This window comes from Nannochloropsis gaditana (assembly GCF_000240725.1).
Source record: "Nannochloropsis gaditana CCMP526 unplaced genomic scaffold scaffold627, whole genome shotgun sequence".
NCBI classification, from domain to species: domain Eukaryota; class Eustigmatophyceae; order Eustigmatales; family Monodopsidaceae; genus Microchloropsis; species Microchloropsis gaditana.
The window spans coordinates 1,223-17,571 of NW_005803326.1; the positions used below are offsets into that span (position 1 = coordinate 1,223).

Here is a 16,349-nt window from a genome sequence, read left to right on the forward strand (position 1 = left end):
GGCGGGAAGGCGTTGGCGGAGGCCTGGAAGGAGGACGAGGCGGGAGAGACGCTGGGGAGATATTTGCATTGTTTCCGCGTTTTGGCTCGGGCCACGCCGGACGTGAAAGAGCAGGTGGTGAAGATGATGAGGAGGGACGGAAAAAGGAAGGTGCTGATGTGTGGGGATGGCGCGAATGACGTGGGGGCGTTGAAAGCCGCGGATTGCGGGGTGGCTCTGTTAACAGGGTTTGGAGAAATGAACACGAAGCAAGGAGGAAGGGAGAGAAGCAAAAGAAAAGGGCACATGGGAGAGAAGAAACAGGCGACTGTCTCAGCCGCCGCGGTGAAGAAGCGGGAAAATGCACGCAGGAAGCAGGCCCAGGAAAAGTTTCAAAAGGTTTTGAAGGAAGCTCTGGCGCGTGCGCAAATCAAAGAGAAGCCGACAACTGCCTGGGCGTACCTAAGACTGTTCTACCGGGCGTATAAGCAGGCCTCTCAGGAGGTGTTCGGAGCGCCTGGCGTTGCAGGCGCGGCGGCCAGAGGAGCGTGGCGGTGGGACGGGGGGGAGGAAGGGGTGGAAGACAACGAAGGGTTGAACTTGAAACTGGGCGATGCCTCTTTGGCGGCCCCGTTCACTTCCAAAAATCCGTCCATCATGTGCGTCCCTGAATTGATCCGTCAAGGGCGTGCCTCTCTCGCACGTGTCCAACAACAGTCCCAGCAAGGGCTCTCCTTTTCCCTCGCGAACCTCCTCTACCATTTCACCTTGGCCGCCCGCGGGGCCAGAATGGGCCGACGGCAACTGGTGGTCACGGGCTTACTGGGATCGGTGCTGGAAGTAGGCATGCGGAACATCGTACCCTTGCCCGGTATTGAACCTGTGCGTCTCCCCCAGTCCGTCTTACACCCGTCGTCGCTCCTAAGCGTGGTGGGGCAATGCCTCCTGCAGACGTGGTTGACATACGGTTTGCTCGAGGTGGCGGAGGAGGGCGAGAGGAAGATCGTAGGCGAAGGCGAGGGCGAGGGGAAGAGAAAGGGCGGGAAGGAAGGGATGGCAGACCCGGCGGGGTCTTTGATGTTCCTTTCTCAACTCGTGGAGACGGCTGTTGGGTGCGTCGTCTCCGTCAAAGGCTACCCATTTTCCACCGGCATTTTGGAGAGTCCATCCTTGGTCTTTGCCCTCGTCGGTCTCCTCCTGCTTCCCGTCTGGATCGCGTTGGAAGTGGACGTGGACGGCTGTAATCGGCGCTTGCAAGTGGGAAAATGGGGAGAGGAAAAAGACGGGGAAGAAGACGGGAAGCGTAGGCGGGCGATCGCATCAAATCTACTCCTGCAGTTTTTCTTGCCTGTCGCGTGGGACACCGCCATGCTTTACATCTTCGCCCCGGAAGTTGGAAAAGCTCGATGGCGGAAAAGAGGGACCGATGGAGGGTTGGAAGGCGGGAAAAATATTGGCACGGCCTTGCTAGCCTGGGCTTTGATATTGGGAAACATTGTGCCATGGGAGGGGCTTGTGGCGAAACTGAGCATGGATCCGGCCGAGATGATGATGGAAATGGCGCTTGGAGGAGAGGAGCATGGCACACAAGAAGAAGAGGGAGGTGAAGAAGCGCGGGAAGGAAAGGAGGACGAGATAGCAACCTAAAAATGGAGGTATCAAAGTATTGCCTTTTTTGAGAGCGAGCTGCTCGTGGAAGTATATGAGGTTATCATGCCAATGATGTGAAAAGGAACAACGAAGAGAAACATCGTTGAAGTGGGAAAAGAGAAGGAAAAAAAATACTCTGTATCAATACAAATTGGCGAGTATGAGGCATTCCAATCTTTTTCATGAAAAGCGTGCTATCGGGGCTGTAGATCCAGGTAATGTCATGCTTACGCTCTTGCTTGTGACGACAATAACAGCGATTAATGTAATGAAAGAGGGGCTGGTTTTCTTGTATCCATTTACCATCTCTGTTTAAGAGCAATTGGAGCAGTGAACCTGGGCCTCCAGAATTACAATATCCCTTTGATTTTTGGTGATGTGTTTGTACCATCTCGTAGAACCACCCTTATGGCCCCTCGTTTCACTTCCTGGGACAACACCTTGAAGCTCAATTTCCCTTTCATGAACCCCCAAGTTCTCAATTTCGCCCGTGGCCCCCAGCGCACGCGATGTGAAGGGCCTTTGCCTTCATGAACCACGTCACTCCTCTTGCTCTTTTCCTTTCATTATCCCTCCTCCTCTCCCCCTTCACACGCTTACCATCCTTACTGTTCAATCCCCATTCTAGCGACACACGTCTTTGGAGACATACAATAAGGTTGAATCGATACACATCGACAAGAAGAAGCACATGGAGCCCCGGGGCCTCTCATACTCCGTTTTCAATGATCCCTATCTCCATTCATCCTCTTCCCACCTAAGAGAAAAGAGGGGAATGCGAAGTCAAGTGTCCAAACACATGTTCTTCCCCTCGAAGTCTTCTTAGCTTTGCTCTTCTTTTCCCCGCCCTTTCAACCCTGACAATCTCCGCCAGTGCCACCGTATCCCATATACTGCACACCCGCTCTTCCTTTCCCCTCATACCAATTCAAATGTCGGGGGCTCTTCCTCTTCCTCCCCCTTTGTTCCCTCCCTCCTTCCCTCCCTTTCCCCCTTCCTCTCTCCATCCCCTTCCCCATGCCCACTGCTCGACCGGCACAGATTTCCTTGCCTGTCCAATCGAGGTGGAAAAGGCCTCTCTCCCCCCCTCCTTCCCTCGATCCCTCCCTCCCGTTGCAAACTGCCCACGTGATATTCCTCTCCCTCGTTCCTGTTTCCTTGGCCGTGCCTCGGTCCCAATCGATCTCCCCCCTGTCCCAAACCTTCCCCACTGTTGTCCTCCCCTTCCTCTTCCCCTGAGCTTCCCATGCCGACAAAGCGCCCTGGGGAAGCACGCCTCCACACAACGACGGCCAGCACTCCTATCAAAGCCACCACCCCCAGTAGGCCCATGGCCAAGCCTATCGTGGTGCCTGGCGACGGCCCATCTCCCTTCCCGCCTTGGCCTCCCGGTCCCTTGCCCGGGCTGCCGTCTCGCAAGGCCGCGGAAGGGGCAGAGGTCGAGCTTCCAGGCACGTTCACCGTCAGGACAGCCGCCCGCCCCGGCCCCGCGGGAGAGACGGGGGCGATTTTGACCAAGTAATCGGTGCGAGGTTGGAGATTTCGCAGGACCAATTGGAGGGGGGGGAGGGAGGGAGGGAGGGGGGGGCGGAGGATGCCCCTTGTCCTTCCGTTTGGGATCCTACCGGGAGTCGACGACGGCCTCCTTGCAAGCCGCGCGCCCCCCCCTTTCCTCAACGTCCTTGCCGCCTTCCACCTCTGTCGGTAGGGTGGGTATGGCCGCCGTGGTGTTTGCCACCTCCACTTGCACCGCTTGGCTGTTGGGAGGAGCTACCGACACGGGCACCTCGCCCTCGCTGGTCACTCCCAGGTCGGGCGGCGCGGCCACGGGAAAGGTATAGACGAAGGTGTCGCCCGAGACCCTCTCGGAGAGGGTGACTCGGTACAGGTCAATGGGCATGCGGATCTGGGAGGTGTCCGCGGTCGGGGACGGGAAGAGGATATGCGCGTCCTGACTGTCGGCGAACGAAGGCCCTGGCAAGCGGAGGGTCAGGGTCGTGCGACCAGCCTGGCTGCTGACGCTGGCCTCGTTCAAGGTGGGGGAGGATGCTTTGGGCGGGAGCGGAGGGTCCGTGGACGGAGGGAAGGGGGTGCTGACGTTGACGAAGTGCACCGAAGAGACTTGGGGTGTCGGGGGCAGGAAGGCGTACGTGACCACGTAGGCCTCCAAGTCGACCAGTCCTTCCCCTCCGGAGGCGGACAATGCCTCCCCATCGCCCCTACCCTGCCTTGGCGACTCCCTCCCCTGGAGATAAACCACCTTGATCTCCCCTTCTTCGGGCGCCGTCGGCCGCGTCACTGCGAACTGCTTCAAGGCCACGGAAGAGCCCGGGCAGAACCCTGGCTGGGAGGAGTACCAGTCCCCTAGCTGATTGGGGATGACACCCGCACGCGTCAGCGTCAGGTTCGAGCACCCGAAAGGCTGGCTTTGGAGGAGGAGGGGCACGTCCCAGGTAAGGGGGGAGGGAGGGGGGGAAGAAGAGGTGAGGCTCGGTGCCAGTTCTTGGACTTGGAAGGTGTGTGCTGCCGAGGGAAGGTCACTACCGGGAGGAATCCCCTCGGCGGTTATGCTGGCTACCAACGAATAGGAAGGGACGCCCTTGGGTAACGACACAATTTTGAAATTTGAATTCGAAGCTGCCGTTGACTGGCTGTCTCCTTGGCGTGTCTGCGTCGTTCCCGGGTCGCTCGTGTCGATCCGAAAGGTTTGAAAAGGCACCAGGTCTCCGGGACTGGCCGCAGTGAAAAGCAGGGAGAGGCTGACATTGTACCCGTCTGCCCCGAGCACAAAGACCTTGACCACGGGCCGATGCGGCGAGTATTCTTCGCTCTTTCCCCCCCGCCGGTAGTCTCCTTTCAGGGGCAAGGCCGCCAAGAAAGGCGATGCCTCCACCACCGTCAGCATTTCCCGTCCTGCCGGAGCCACCAGACGACCCAGCTCCACCACTTCCCCCGCACAGCCTTCCCAGACCCTAGCGTCCTGGCCCTTTCCATGAGAGCCTCCGAGGCCTGTCGGGGTGGCTTTCAAAGGAGAGGTGCCCTTGGGTGGGGTACGAAGGCTCGTTGGAGAGGACGGCGTTGCGGCGACGGCGGTAGGGAAAGGAGGGCGGGAAGCAGAGGGGGAGGGGGAGGTCGGGAGGGAGGACGCACGGACGTGCCCGACGTTGCCATCACCTCCGCTGGTGTCAATCGGTGGGGGCGCCACGTCCTGCGCCTTGCCCACGTCAGGAGCGAACCCCTCAGGTCTTAGCGCAAGCCTTCCCCTGGCCCCATTTTCTTCCTCTGATCCTGGAGCTCCATCCAGGACGCGGCGATGGGAAGGACCGGTACCCCCTGAAGCCTCACAGGCATACAGCTTGACAAACGACGACAGGCTCGGACAATTCTCCTCCGCCCGCGCCGGGCACATCAAGTGCACCCGCAGATGCAAACCGCTGTTGGGACGCTCTGTGACGTACGACGGAATCTCCACCTCTTTCGCCAACATCCGGGTCGCTTTCTCGCCCACAGTCTGCTCTCCCTTCATCACAGGGACCGTCACCGTCGTGGCCCCCAGGCCCAGTTCGGCCGCGGGAGGATTGCTCTTTGCCACCAGCGCTTCGTATTCAAATTTTGTCGCTTCCAAGATGGCGGCTGCCAAAGACGCGTCCCCACGAACCAGTCGCCGAAAATGACCGGTCCCGTCAGCGGCGAAGGCCCACGGGGCGCTAGTCCGTTCGAACAGGGCCACACTCATATTCCTGCCTCCCTGCGAGTCGACCAAGGTGTCGCGCAACCACTGGCCGGGCGCCTGGTCGATCAATGCCAAAGGAAAGGACTCGGGAGTGATCATCGAGGGGACCTTCGCCTCGCCCCCTTCCTCTTCGGTGGCCAGCCAGGCTGTCCGGGGGTGCTCGTCGCTGTAAATTATGGCCGCAATCGCCCCTGCCCCTTTGACGACCCGGACCTTTTCCGCGAAGGAGCACCCCCCGCGAGCGACCAAAGCCACTTTCCCCTCCACATCCTGCACAGGCAAGGGGGGAACCGCTAGCCCCGCGCCCCCCTGGACGAGACAGGCGCTCCCAAAGAAAGCCAGATGCCCACACGTCCCGCCCGCAATCTCGTCCCCGCATCCCCCCAGCACCCCTGGCCCCGGCGTTGCCAGGCCCGAAATCGGCGGGGTAGCGTCGAACAAGCTCAAAGATGTCGCAGTTTCCGCCTGCCCTGCTCGCTCAGATGGGTTCCACAGGACCCCGACCGTGGTGGCGGGCATGCTCCAGGCGTCCACGCAGTCGGCGAACCAGGAATGCTTCTCCCGAAGACTGTCCACCGTGTCGAGGGAGAAATGCATGCGAGGGAGCCAGAACTCGGCATCTCGGGGGATGGCGGCCAAGGCTGTCTCCGCCTCTCGAACCAGGGCGGCGGCGTCCGTGCTCTCTGTCATGGGCACAAAGACCATCTCCAAATCAGGCCGACTTGACCAGGGAGAGAGGCCAGTGAAGGTCTCTTCCCACCTAAAGGTGCGAAAAAATTTGAGAGAGTGTTCCACGGGCACGAAAAGCACGGACTTGGAGCTGTCCTGTGGCAAAAATTGCCATGTCGTATCCCGGGTCGTCCGCAGAGCCAACGGAGGAAGGGGCCTGAAAGGCATCCAGGCCTCCTCGATCTGTCCGCTCAAACGTCCATCCCGCCACGTGGACGTGTTTGGAGGCAGAAATTTCCGGAAGACTTGAAAACCGGGGGCCGCTGTGGTGCTTGGCGTTAGGAAGGGGGGGGATGCCACGGCCGGGCTGGCTTCTGGTGCCGTGCGAGCCCCAGACGGCAGCTTTGTCCGCGAGTCAGCATAAGATGGTTGTTGGGCCAGTACCAAGGGAAATACGATGGTGCAGAAAATGGAACAAAACGCGGGAGCCAGCAGAGGGCGGAGGACCTTGTGTTGCATCCGGAGCAGTGTCCCTGTGGTGGGAGGTAGAGCTTTTTCTCCCAACCGGAATCTCATCCCATGCAGTGCCGACTTTCAGGTGTTCGCACGAAGGGGCTGTTGTTAAGTTTTGTGGTTGTAACTATACGTGAGTGGATCTTCGGCAAGTAATTGGCACCATATGTCCAGTTGGGCGGCAGGGCGGGAGGTGCAGCAGCGAAGACGAAAATATGTCAGGCTCTTCAAGTACGCAGCTAGGAGGGGGAAAAATCACGTCCAACCAGAAAGCTCTGTATTAAAGGTCGACAAGTCCTATATCCGTCCAGCAATGGGAATGATGGGCCTAATGATGCGACATTTGCGCACGTACATGACCACAAGCCACAATGTGGTCGGCGGATACTGAGAGGGTCTGAAAGTTCGGGCGAGTCTGAGGAAAACTAACAGATCACAGAGACACAATCCATGTGCTTGCAACGCCTCTTTCCATGACCAGGATGTTGAATTTTCACCTCTTTAACATTATCCAAATGTGAGAAATAAAAGACTGGCACTCGATGTGCAAATCTTACATGCTAGGAAACGACGTACGAGAGAAGCAGAACCACCTCCCTGTGAAAGACTAGTATGTGGCGTCCTTTTGAGTGACTGTAACACGCCAAGTGTTCATTTTTTGGAGTTCACACCTCCTGTGGGAGAATTAAACCTTGTGTCGGTACAATAATTTTTCTCAATGCGTGTTTTCTTGGTTTTTGGCATTTCAAGTACGGTATCCTGGAGGCGCCGGGCCCCTGGTGCTATAAGGGAATAGTCTGAACGTTCTCCTTCAACGCTCCTCTCGGACAAAACCTACGCATTCACAGCCTCGACACCATCTGTTACAATTTGATCTATTGGGGTGAGAACTCGCTCGATTCTTCGCTCTCTATCGAGTCTCGATTTATGTCGCGTGAAAAATGCCCAGGGGGAGGAGGTTGATAGTGTGATCAGGAAAGCCGCTCAGGAGACATGAGTGTCAAAGCTGTTGACATGGGAATGGCAAAGCACACGTTTTACATCAATCACACATTTCCTGTCTTCATCTCTATCATCCCCTCTTCGCACCAGCGAAGCATCTTTCCTGTTTTCGCAGGGTGTCCTGACCGTTTCGCAACTTCTCAGGATGGATGCAAAGCTTGCTGCCCTTTCGCTAGACCCGAAGTACATCGCATCGACAGCATCAGTCCATGTACAAGACTCACTTCTGGAAAGGCCCCTCTGCACTCTGTTTCAAGAAGGACAAGCTCTTGTCGAAAGGTTAACGCACGAAGGTGGTCCGTCCAATCCGTCACCAAGTCCACTCGACGCGTCGGCGCGTGCGGGAAACGACGACATACGACAGGGTCTAACCTTGTTCAACGAGATTTCTCGAAGAGTGCACTCGTTGGGTCTTCTGTCTTCCAACGAGGAGCTGGATGACGTGGCAACGGCTGATCTCAAGTATGTCCTGGTGGATTTTTACCTTGGTATCTTACACAGTCAAGTGCCCCTGGAAGGTGAGAAAGGAGACATGGGAAAAAGACAGATAGGAATTGGTAAAGCCTTGACCTCCTTCGAGACATACATGCAGCGGTGCGAGCAACTCGGGTTGCTGAAAGGGGAGGACCAACAGGCTTGGGCCGGTGCCCGGGCAGAGGAGGAAGAAGAAGGGAGCGCGGACGGCCACGACGACGACCAGAGACGACGCGCAGTACTACCCACGAAGGGAATCGGGGTCTCTAGTGGAAATATGAACGTCCAACGGACGCAGAAGATCGAACGCTTTCGGAAGTTGAAGACGGCGAGGGAGCGTCTCCGTGTCTTGAATCATCTGCTGGTCAAGGTAAAAGACAGCACCAAGGAAGCTGGGGCTGGGGAGCAAGGCAAGAATCGAGAGGAACCGAGTGGTGAAGAGGAGGAACTTGAGAGGGAACGGAGCAAGTTGTGGATCAAGATGGGCGTATGGAAAGTTCTAGATGAATGGACGATGCTGAAACAAGAGCAAGAGATCCTCGCCATGATGAGAACCCAGGGTGGGGAACGTCGCAAGGAAGAAAAGGGGACTCAAGGGAGTTCAGCTCGCGGTGGTGTGCAAGTCACACACATTGACAAGACGGGACCGGGTGGGCAGCTTCGCATCCGTCAAGAAGATTTGCGTGCCCGAGTTTTTCAGCCTGGCTATACCCTTCCAACCGTGTCTTTGGAAGAATTCGCCGCGCAAGAGCTGGCAGCCGCGCAGGAACGAAAGGCAAAGGAGGAAAGAAGGGCAGGGAATCTAAGCGAACCCCGGAGATACGCGCAGTTGGAAGAGGAAGGGAAGGAAGATGACGCGAGGCTCGTAGAAGAAGCTGCTTATCAGGATCGAACCTGGGATGATTGGAAAGATGCACATCCTCGAGGCAGTGGTAACAAATTGGGGAAAAGGTTTTGAAGCTATGGCAAAAGAGTAAGATTGAGCATGTACGTTGAGTGCTAGCTTACCAAAACATGTGTGAATCAAGCTGAAGCATTAGGGAAGGAGGAGCATGCAAGGCACTGTCGCGGCCCCGAACGATCTTGACGTTTCCCTTTGAGTAAAAAGCTAAAGTATGTAAAAACGACGAAAAGAGGGAGGAAAGAAAGAAAGGAATAGAGCAATGCACGCCCGTCGAGCGACATCATGTTAACTTTAGTATAAAATCCACGCCATGAAGAAAGATAGCACGATGGAAAATCAAGGCTAGGGGAAAACAAAAGTGGCTTGGGAGTCAACTCAAGCAGAAAGCGTACCACCAATTGTATAGTAGGAATTTCAACCCCTGCCTTCCCATATCAAGTCATACACACTGGATCTCTCTATCGTGTCTCATCCGTCGTCCCATCCTCAAGCCACATTCGTTCCCCCCTACCTCCCTGCCTTTTCTTTTCCATTTATTTTTTCTTGGCATCCGCACTTTTCCTCTTTTTCCCTCCTCCCTCCACTTTTCTTGCCCCTTCTTCTCTTTCCACGTCTAGGCCTGGGATGCGAGGAGACTGCAGTGTATAAACCACCGCGTCACGGTGTGCAGCTTTCCCTTCCGCCACACGGATACCTACCCGGATTTTGTCGAACACCTTGAGCTCAACTTTCCCTGTAAAAATCGTAGCGGGAGGTGGCGACGATATAAATGCTAGGATGTGCTTGTATCCTGAAAAATACAGAAAGGGGTGGAGAGGGAAACAGACTTGGGTATACCTGGACACGTGATTCGATGCCCGTCCGCTTGTCGATTTAACAAGCCTTGGTCGGCCAGCCCCTTCAGATCAATTGTACCCTGCACGTGGGGGATGGGCGGGAGGAAGTCAGAGAAAGAGAGGAAGACGAAAAAGAGAGAAAGGAGAGAGGGAAAGTGGAAGGTGACCAATGTGATTGCAGGTGTGCAGCTCGAACCACGACAGCGCTTCCGGCTTCTCGAACCCCTTATGATGCGTGCATGGGGCGTATTGTCCCTTCTCTTTCCCTCTCGACATCCTCCCCTCTCCCTCTCCCTACCTCGATCCCAAAGCGAGGCACCAGCACAATCAACCGTGTCTCCAAGATGCGCAGAATATACGCGTCTTCCGCCTCGACGGGATTCTCTTTGAAAAACAGGACCGTGTGAAACGCCGTTGAACCACGTCCTGCGTTCTAATGGAGGGTTGAGAAGCGGGGGGGGAGTCAAAAAAGGAGGAGTCAAGGCAACAATACGAAAACAACCCCTTTCCCTCTTTTCTTCCAATCCACACTCCTCTTTGACGGTTTTCAACTCTCCCTGCCTTTCGACATTTTGTGCCTAATCGACGTCCCATTGAATGCCTATCCCTCTTTCCCTCCCTCTCCCTCCCCCCCTCCCCCACCTGTGCCGCCTTGTGCCTGCGATTCATGTTCTCAGCGAGGTCATGCATTCCCCCCTTATCCAGAAGGGCCTCTGGCAACGGTGCAACTCCAATTGAGGCCGCCAAGAGACGATGGACCACAATGTCCGCATAGCTGCGAGGGCGAGGAGGAAAGGATAAGGAGGGAGGATGGAAGAGGATGGGAGGGGGCGAACGGGGGGGGGGAGCATAAATGAGAAATGCCTTCCGATACTCTCCGGTTACTGAGAGGATACAAGAACATCGCTTGACCGACTTGGCGTCTGCAAGGAAACAAATTTCGCAAAGGATGGAGCTCTCTTCATGATTACGCAAATATATCCCCCCTTCTCGATGTTCAATTTCCTCTTCCCAAACCCCTTACCGGCGAATGGGACTTGTGAAATGTGTGTAGATCGGTGCGGCGAGGCCATAGTGGTGCCATTCATCTTGTGAGCACTCGCCTGAGCAGAAGTATTGGGCAGGAAACATGCACCTGCAACGGACAGTAGGGTTGAGATTAGAAGGGGAAAGCAAAGAGAGCATTTGGAGAACGGCCGTTTGGGAGCCTTACTGTCTCCAGGTGAACGGGCGACGTCATTGGAAACACAACACGTGTACGTAAAACAAGTAGGTCAGAAAGGGCACCAACGTGACAAGCCACGCCACGAACAGTGAGGACGGAGGGAAAAGCAAAGAGGCTTCCCACGCACCGGGTGGCGAGAATGCGTATGATTTTGTTGATGTTCGGGTCGTCCTTGTCCACGGATGCGTCCAGCGATTGCTGGAGTTCACTGCTGTCATCAACACAGAGCGAGAAGCCTCGAGACGCCGCGGCAGCAATGAGGGACTCGAAACGTTCTCGGGAGGGGGACGGATGCCGGCGGAGCAGGCTGCGGGAGGGAGAGAGGAAGGGAGGGGAGGACGTAGATGAGCAGAGAGGAGGACAAGGGAGGAGGAAGTTAAAAAACTGACGACACAGCATCTAAAGGTCGTGAATCAAATCAATGGGAAAACCGCTTCAGTGTGCAAGATACAGAGCTTGAAACACAGGATCGATAATGGGAGTGAGGGATGAGGGGAGATCACCTCAATGTAGGATAATGCCGAAGAATTTTCTTCCCGACCGTGATGTTAGCCAAAAGCATGAATTCTTCCACGAGTGCATGCGTCTCTTTAAGCTGGTACATCTGAGGACGCAATAATGGGAGCAGAGAGGGAGGGAAGAATGAGCAAGAAAAAAATGGAGAGGGTGAGGTTCAATGCCTTTCTCCTGCTCGACACGGTAGAAATACTCGGAACCTATCGGTATTCGGGGGAAAAAAAACTTCCCCAGAACAGAAATGAACAGGAAAAGGCCTCCCGAAAATTCCAAAAACTACTTTCAGCCCCTACATCCGAGGGAATGGTCCGTCGGCAAGACGTAGCCCACAAACTACAGCATACAGACTTCTCAGTAATCCCAAACCAGGTATATCTGCACCAGGATGATCTGTCAGGAACACCATCACCCACCCCAGCCTCCAAGGAGTCGGCACGGAGCGAGTGTCCACGATAATAAACCGCAATCGCCTCTCCACAGCCCCTCGCCTGCAACCAACCTTGCCCTACCTGTACATCCAACGGATCGGAGCTATCCGCATCCAAGACAAACTTCACTTCTGTGGAGGCTAACATGAGCGCCCCTGCCTCCATCCTTTTCGCTCGAAGCTTTTTAGCCAGACTATTCAACCCTCTAATACCCTGGAAGAATGTGAAGACAAAGGACATGGCTTCTGCGGTGAGCCGCAAGATTTCTCTTCCTCCTTTTCGACCACAGCGTATTCATGGATACCGGTCAGACCTCTTAAGCCCCATCGATGTAGAAAGTTACTTGAATCTGAGGAGCGGTCGCCGTAAGGTCAGCACTACACTCGCGTGCTTCCTTGGGCATCCCAGACCCCTCCATCCACCGACCGCCAAATCCAGCACATTCTGATCGACCCTCCATCTCCGCCTGCGTTCCCTTCCCTTCTTTTCTTCCTACCTGCGCAACAGCATCCTGGGCATGGGGATCGTCGTGGATGTTCTGGGCTTCTTGATACGACAACGACGCGACGGACCGAATGATGCTTTTGCAAAAATCTACCGAGACGATGTCTGCGTTTGAAGTCAACTCCCAGAGGACACTAGGTGGGCCAAGGGAAGGAATGGCAGTGAAAAAATACAGATACGAATCTGTGGATAAGCTTCAGTAAGGCTTTTTCCGTGCACAAACGTAGTGCAAGGGACCATGCCAGCCACGCTCCAGGCTGGCCGCCTCCTTTCCCCCCTTACGCCCTCCCTTCCTTCTGCCTCCCACCTGAAGGCAAAGTGATCGGAGGTACTCGTCAAAGAGCACAGCGTCTCAGTCAGGAGCTTGGGCAGCATGTCCAAGCGTCTTTGAACCAGGTACGTGCTGCACAAGGGAGAAGAAAGGGGAGAGCCCGGAGGGAGGAAACATTTGGAGACTTAGAGTCACGCCACCCTCGACATCCACGTCCTCCCGCCTTCTCCTCCTTCCCTTCCTCCCTTCCTCCCTCCCTTTCTTGCCTCGTCGAGCGGTTTGCGGCCTCCTCGTCCAACGCACTCCCTGGCTGGACAAAGTAGGAAACGTCGGCGATGTGGACCCCGACCGCTGAGCGGAGGGAGACAAAGAAAAGGGGAAGCGGGGGCAGGGTGAGTGAGTGAGCTATTCGCTTGGGAGGAGCAGCCTATAAGAGAGGAGGAAAAAAATGGGAGGAAAAGCAGGAAAACAGGGTTCAAGGTATGGCAAGAGGGTGGGTAAGAGGGAAAGGGAAATTGAAAGACACGGACCGAAATTGCCATTGGGCAAGGGCGTGCAATGGAGAGCGTCGTCGATGTCCTTGCACCCCTGTGGACGGGTAGATGCAGTGGGCACACGCGTGAATTGGACGGTTCTCAGACTTGTCTTCGTACCCTTTGCCTTTGTGCCGCTTGCCGAGCAAGCCATTCCCCCTTCAAGACGGGGAGGACCTGCTGCCCTCCTTGCGATTGGAAGGCTTGGCTCCAGCGCCCAGCGTTTAGGGTGGCTCCCCCTTGCTTGAGATCGTCCGTCTTTCCCTAAAGCTCTTTTACAGTCTTTCTTCCCATCTCCCCCTTCCCCCTGTCCTACTCCAGTTCCTCCGCTTCCCCCTGTGGCCAACGGATTATACCGTCTGCCCCATCGTTCTGTCCCTCGCTCTACCCCCTCCTCCCTCCTTACCGGTGGATCGATGCTCATGACAGAAAGCTTCCGGAGGTCGACCCTCCCTTTGGTATTCTCAGATGTCATGCTCCAATCGGAGGGAGGGAGGCAAGCCATCACCTGCCAAGGGGAGGGAGGGTATACTTAAATATTTAGATATGCATTTTTTCTCAAGAAATACCGAGGAAGAGGGTGGAGAAAACCATCTTTATGAAGAGGCTTAAAGAGGAAGAAAGGATACAAAACAGAGAAAACAGAGGTTGACAGAGGAAGAAATGAAGGAAGAAAAAAAGGAAGGAGGGAAGGAGGAAGGGAAGGAGGGAGGGAGGGAGGAAGAAAGGGAGGGGAAAAACCCACCTTTTCTGAAAAAGGCTCCCAGGGGATGTCGTACTCGTGCAAAAGCACCTGGGCGAAGCAAGAAAGGAGATAAGCTGCCAAACCCTTGGATTTTCTCCACCTTAAAATTCTCTGCACTCCACTGATTCACACGGTGGCATCCAAACCCTCTTTTCGCTGCCTTCCTCGCCATGTCCCTCCCGCCGTCTCCCGCCCTTACCTCCGTCTCCACCTCCTTATCCCCGGCAGACCCCAGCGTTTTGATGTAATGACCGGCGGGATATCGCGAGTCTGCCGGCCAGGCTGGGAAAAGGGAGGGAGGAGGAGGGGGAGGAGGACACGAGGGCAAGGAGCAGGAAGGGATGAGTGTCATTCCAGAAGAGTGGGAGCATCGGAGCATGGGAAGGAAGAAGGAAAGAAGGGTGGAACGAGGGACAAGGAAAGGGAAAAGAAATCGCGCTCACCGTCCACGGCGACAAGAATGCGCTTGTCCTGCAGGACATCCCGCTGGCGCGTTTGGATCCGGATCTGATGGAGAGGAAGGGAAGGAGGGAGGGAGGGAGGGAGATAGGTAGGGAAAGAGAGACAGAAAGATAAATGGGATGACTTGTACAGAACGAGTGCGCGCGCCCGAATGGAAGAAGAATGGACGAGGAAGTGGGGGGGAAGAAGGAGGAGGGGATGGACGAGGAACCGGGAAGGATTCTCACCTTTGGTAGCCGCCTGTCGACCGGGACAAAGAGGGCAGAGACGGTGCTACCTCCCCCCCAACGCGGTCCGCGCTGGCTTGCAAGGACCCACAGTACGCCCGCCAGTTCCTACAGGGAGGAAAGGAGGCAGGGAGGAAAGGAGGGAAGGAGGGAGGGAGGACGATGACTGTCGACGATGACTGTCGACCTTCCACAGGGAAGAAGACGATTCTTTTATGGAAAGGGATGGAGGATGGGAGGGAAGGAGAGGTAGAGAAAGGGGAGGAAAGGAAGCAGGGCGAGCACCCTACCTCTTGATGACCCCCACCACCCTCCCCGTCGGCTTTCGGCGCGCCGACAAAGAGGAGGTTGGGGGCGAGATAGAGGCAGGGGTGTCAAGCACCGGGGCAGGTATGAGGTTTTCGTAGTTAACAGGCATGTCGTCCTCCCCGCCCCCGCCTTCCCCCCTGGACCTCCCCCTCCCTCGACGCCTGCTCTGCCTCCTCGTCTTCCAACAGCGTCGTCTGAGGGAAGGGGCAGGAGAAAAAGAAGAGCAAGAAAATGCAAGCAAGACGTTAAGGGATATGCAAGGAAGATGTAAAGGAAGGACAGGGCGAGCCCAAAGGAGCGATGCGGATAGAGGGGAGAGGAAGCAACACTCCGCACCCTCTCTCCTTCCCCCCCCTCCTTCCCTCCCTCCCTCCCTCCCTCCCTCCCTCCCCCCCCTCCCTCGGCCCCACCTCTTCCTGTCCTGTCAACCACTCGTCTTTGGGCAGTATTTCCAGCGCCACCACGTCCCCGTCCAAGGCTCGATTCACGTGCGGGATGCCGCGGACCTGACAACGGTTAAAAAGGGGGGAAAAATATCCGTCCCGGGCGAGGGAAGGAGGGAGGGAGGACGGGGAGAACGAAGTCAGGTGCGGGCACGGAGGAAGAATGGAAAGAGAGATTCGGCTCCGCTGAGATTCGGAAATCGGCATCTCTGAGATTTGCCTCCGATCCGATTCATGCGAGGCGGAAGAAGACAGGGCACACGGGGCGTGGAGATCAAGGGAAAAGAGGGACGGAAGGAGAGAGGGAGGGATACCCTTGCCGCTCCCTCTTTCTCAGCCATCCGCCGGCCACTTACCAGGACCGACGCGCGTCCACTTCCGTCTTTCCCCCCCTCCTTCCCTCCCTCAGCCCCTCCTCTTCCCAGCCCAATCCCCCGCACGGACACGTAACCCTCGTGCCAGCAGCGTCCCTCCACCCGGAAAGTCCCCTGTAGGAGAGGGCGGGAAGGAGGAAGGGAGGGAGGAAGGGCGGGAGGAAGGGCGACGGAGTGAGGCCGGTGAGCGATGGGAGGCAGAGGACGGGGGTAGAACAGGAGACAGAGGAGGGAGGAGGGGGTTGTGCAAGAAGGAGGGGTGGGGGGAGGGAGAAGCAAAAGAGAGAGAGAGAAGGAGGAATAGCAAGGAGCTAGGGAGGAAGGGAAGGAGGGAGGGAGGAAGGGAGGGAGGGAAGATGAGGTACCTGAAACAACCGAGCGCTTTTGATCCCGTGGTTGATTTCGGCCGCAGAAAGGTGGGGCGTCAGGACTTGCCAAGGCGAGCAAAAAGGGAAGGAGGGCGGGAGGGAGGGAGGGAGGGAGGGAAGAAGAGTCAGATGTGAAGGATGCCGGCCACCTACTTCCTCCTTCCCGCCATCATACCTCCGTCTG

The 16,349-nt window shown here is 56.3% G+C and overlaps 1 protein-coding gene across 1 annotated transcript; it reads right to left on the reverse strand.

Moving 5' to 3' along the window:
• Positions 1-7,630: 7,630 nt before the first annotated feature.
• On the reverse strand, positions 7,631-16,225 carry NGA_0214500 (dis3 mitotic control-like protein; the record flags this gene model as incomplete). The annotated part of the gene is made up of 8 exons (XM_005854095.1): positions 7,631-9,657; positions 11,113-11,183; positions 14,182-14,264; positions 14,426-14,489; positions 15,124-15,174; positions 15,391-15,486; positions 15,780-15,911; positions 16,163-16,225. 8 exons carry the CDS (start codon positions 16,223-16,225, stop codon positions 9,648-9,650), a joined length of 570 nt encoding a protein of 189 aa, XP_005854157.1. The 3' UTR covers positions 7,631-9,647.
• Positions 16,226-16,349: the final 124 nt, after the last annotated feature.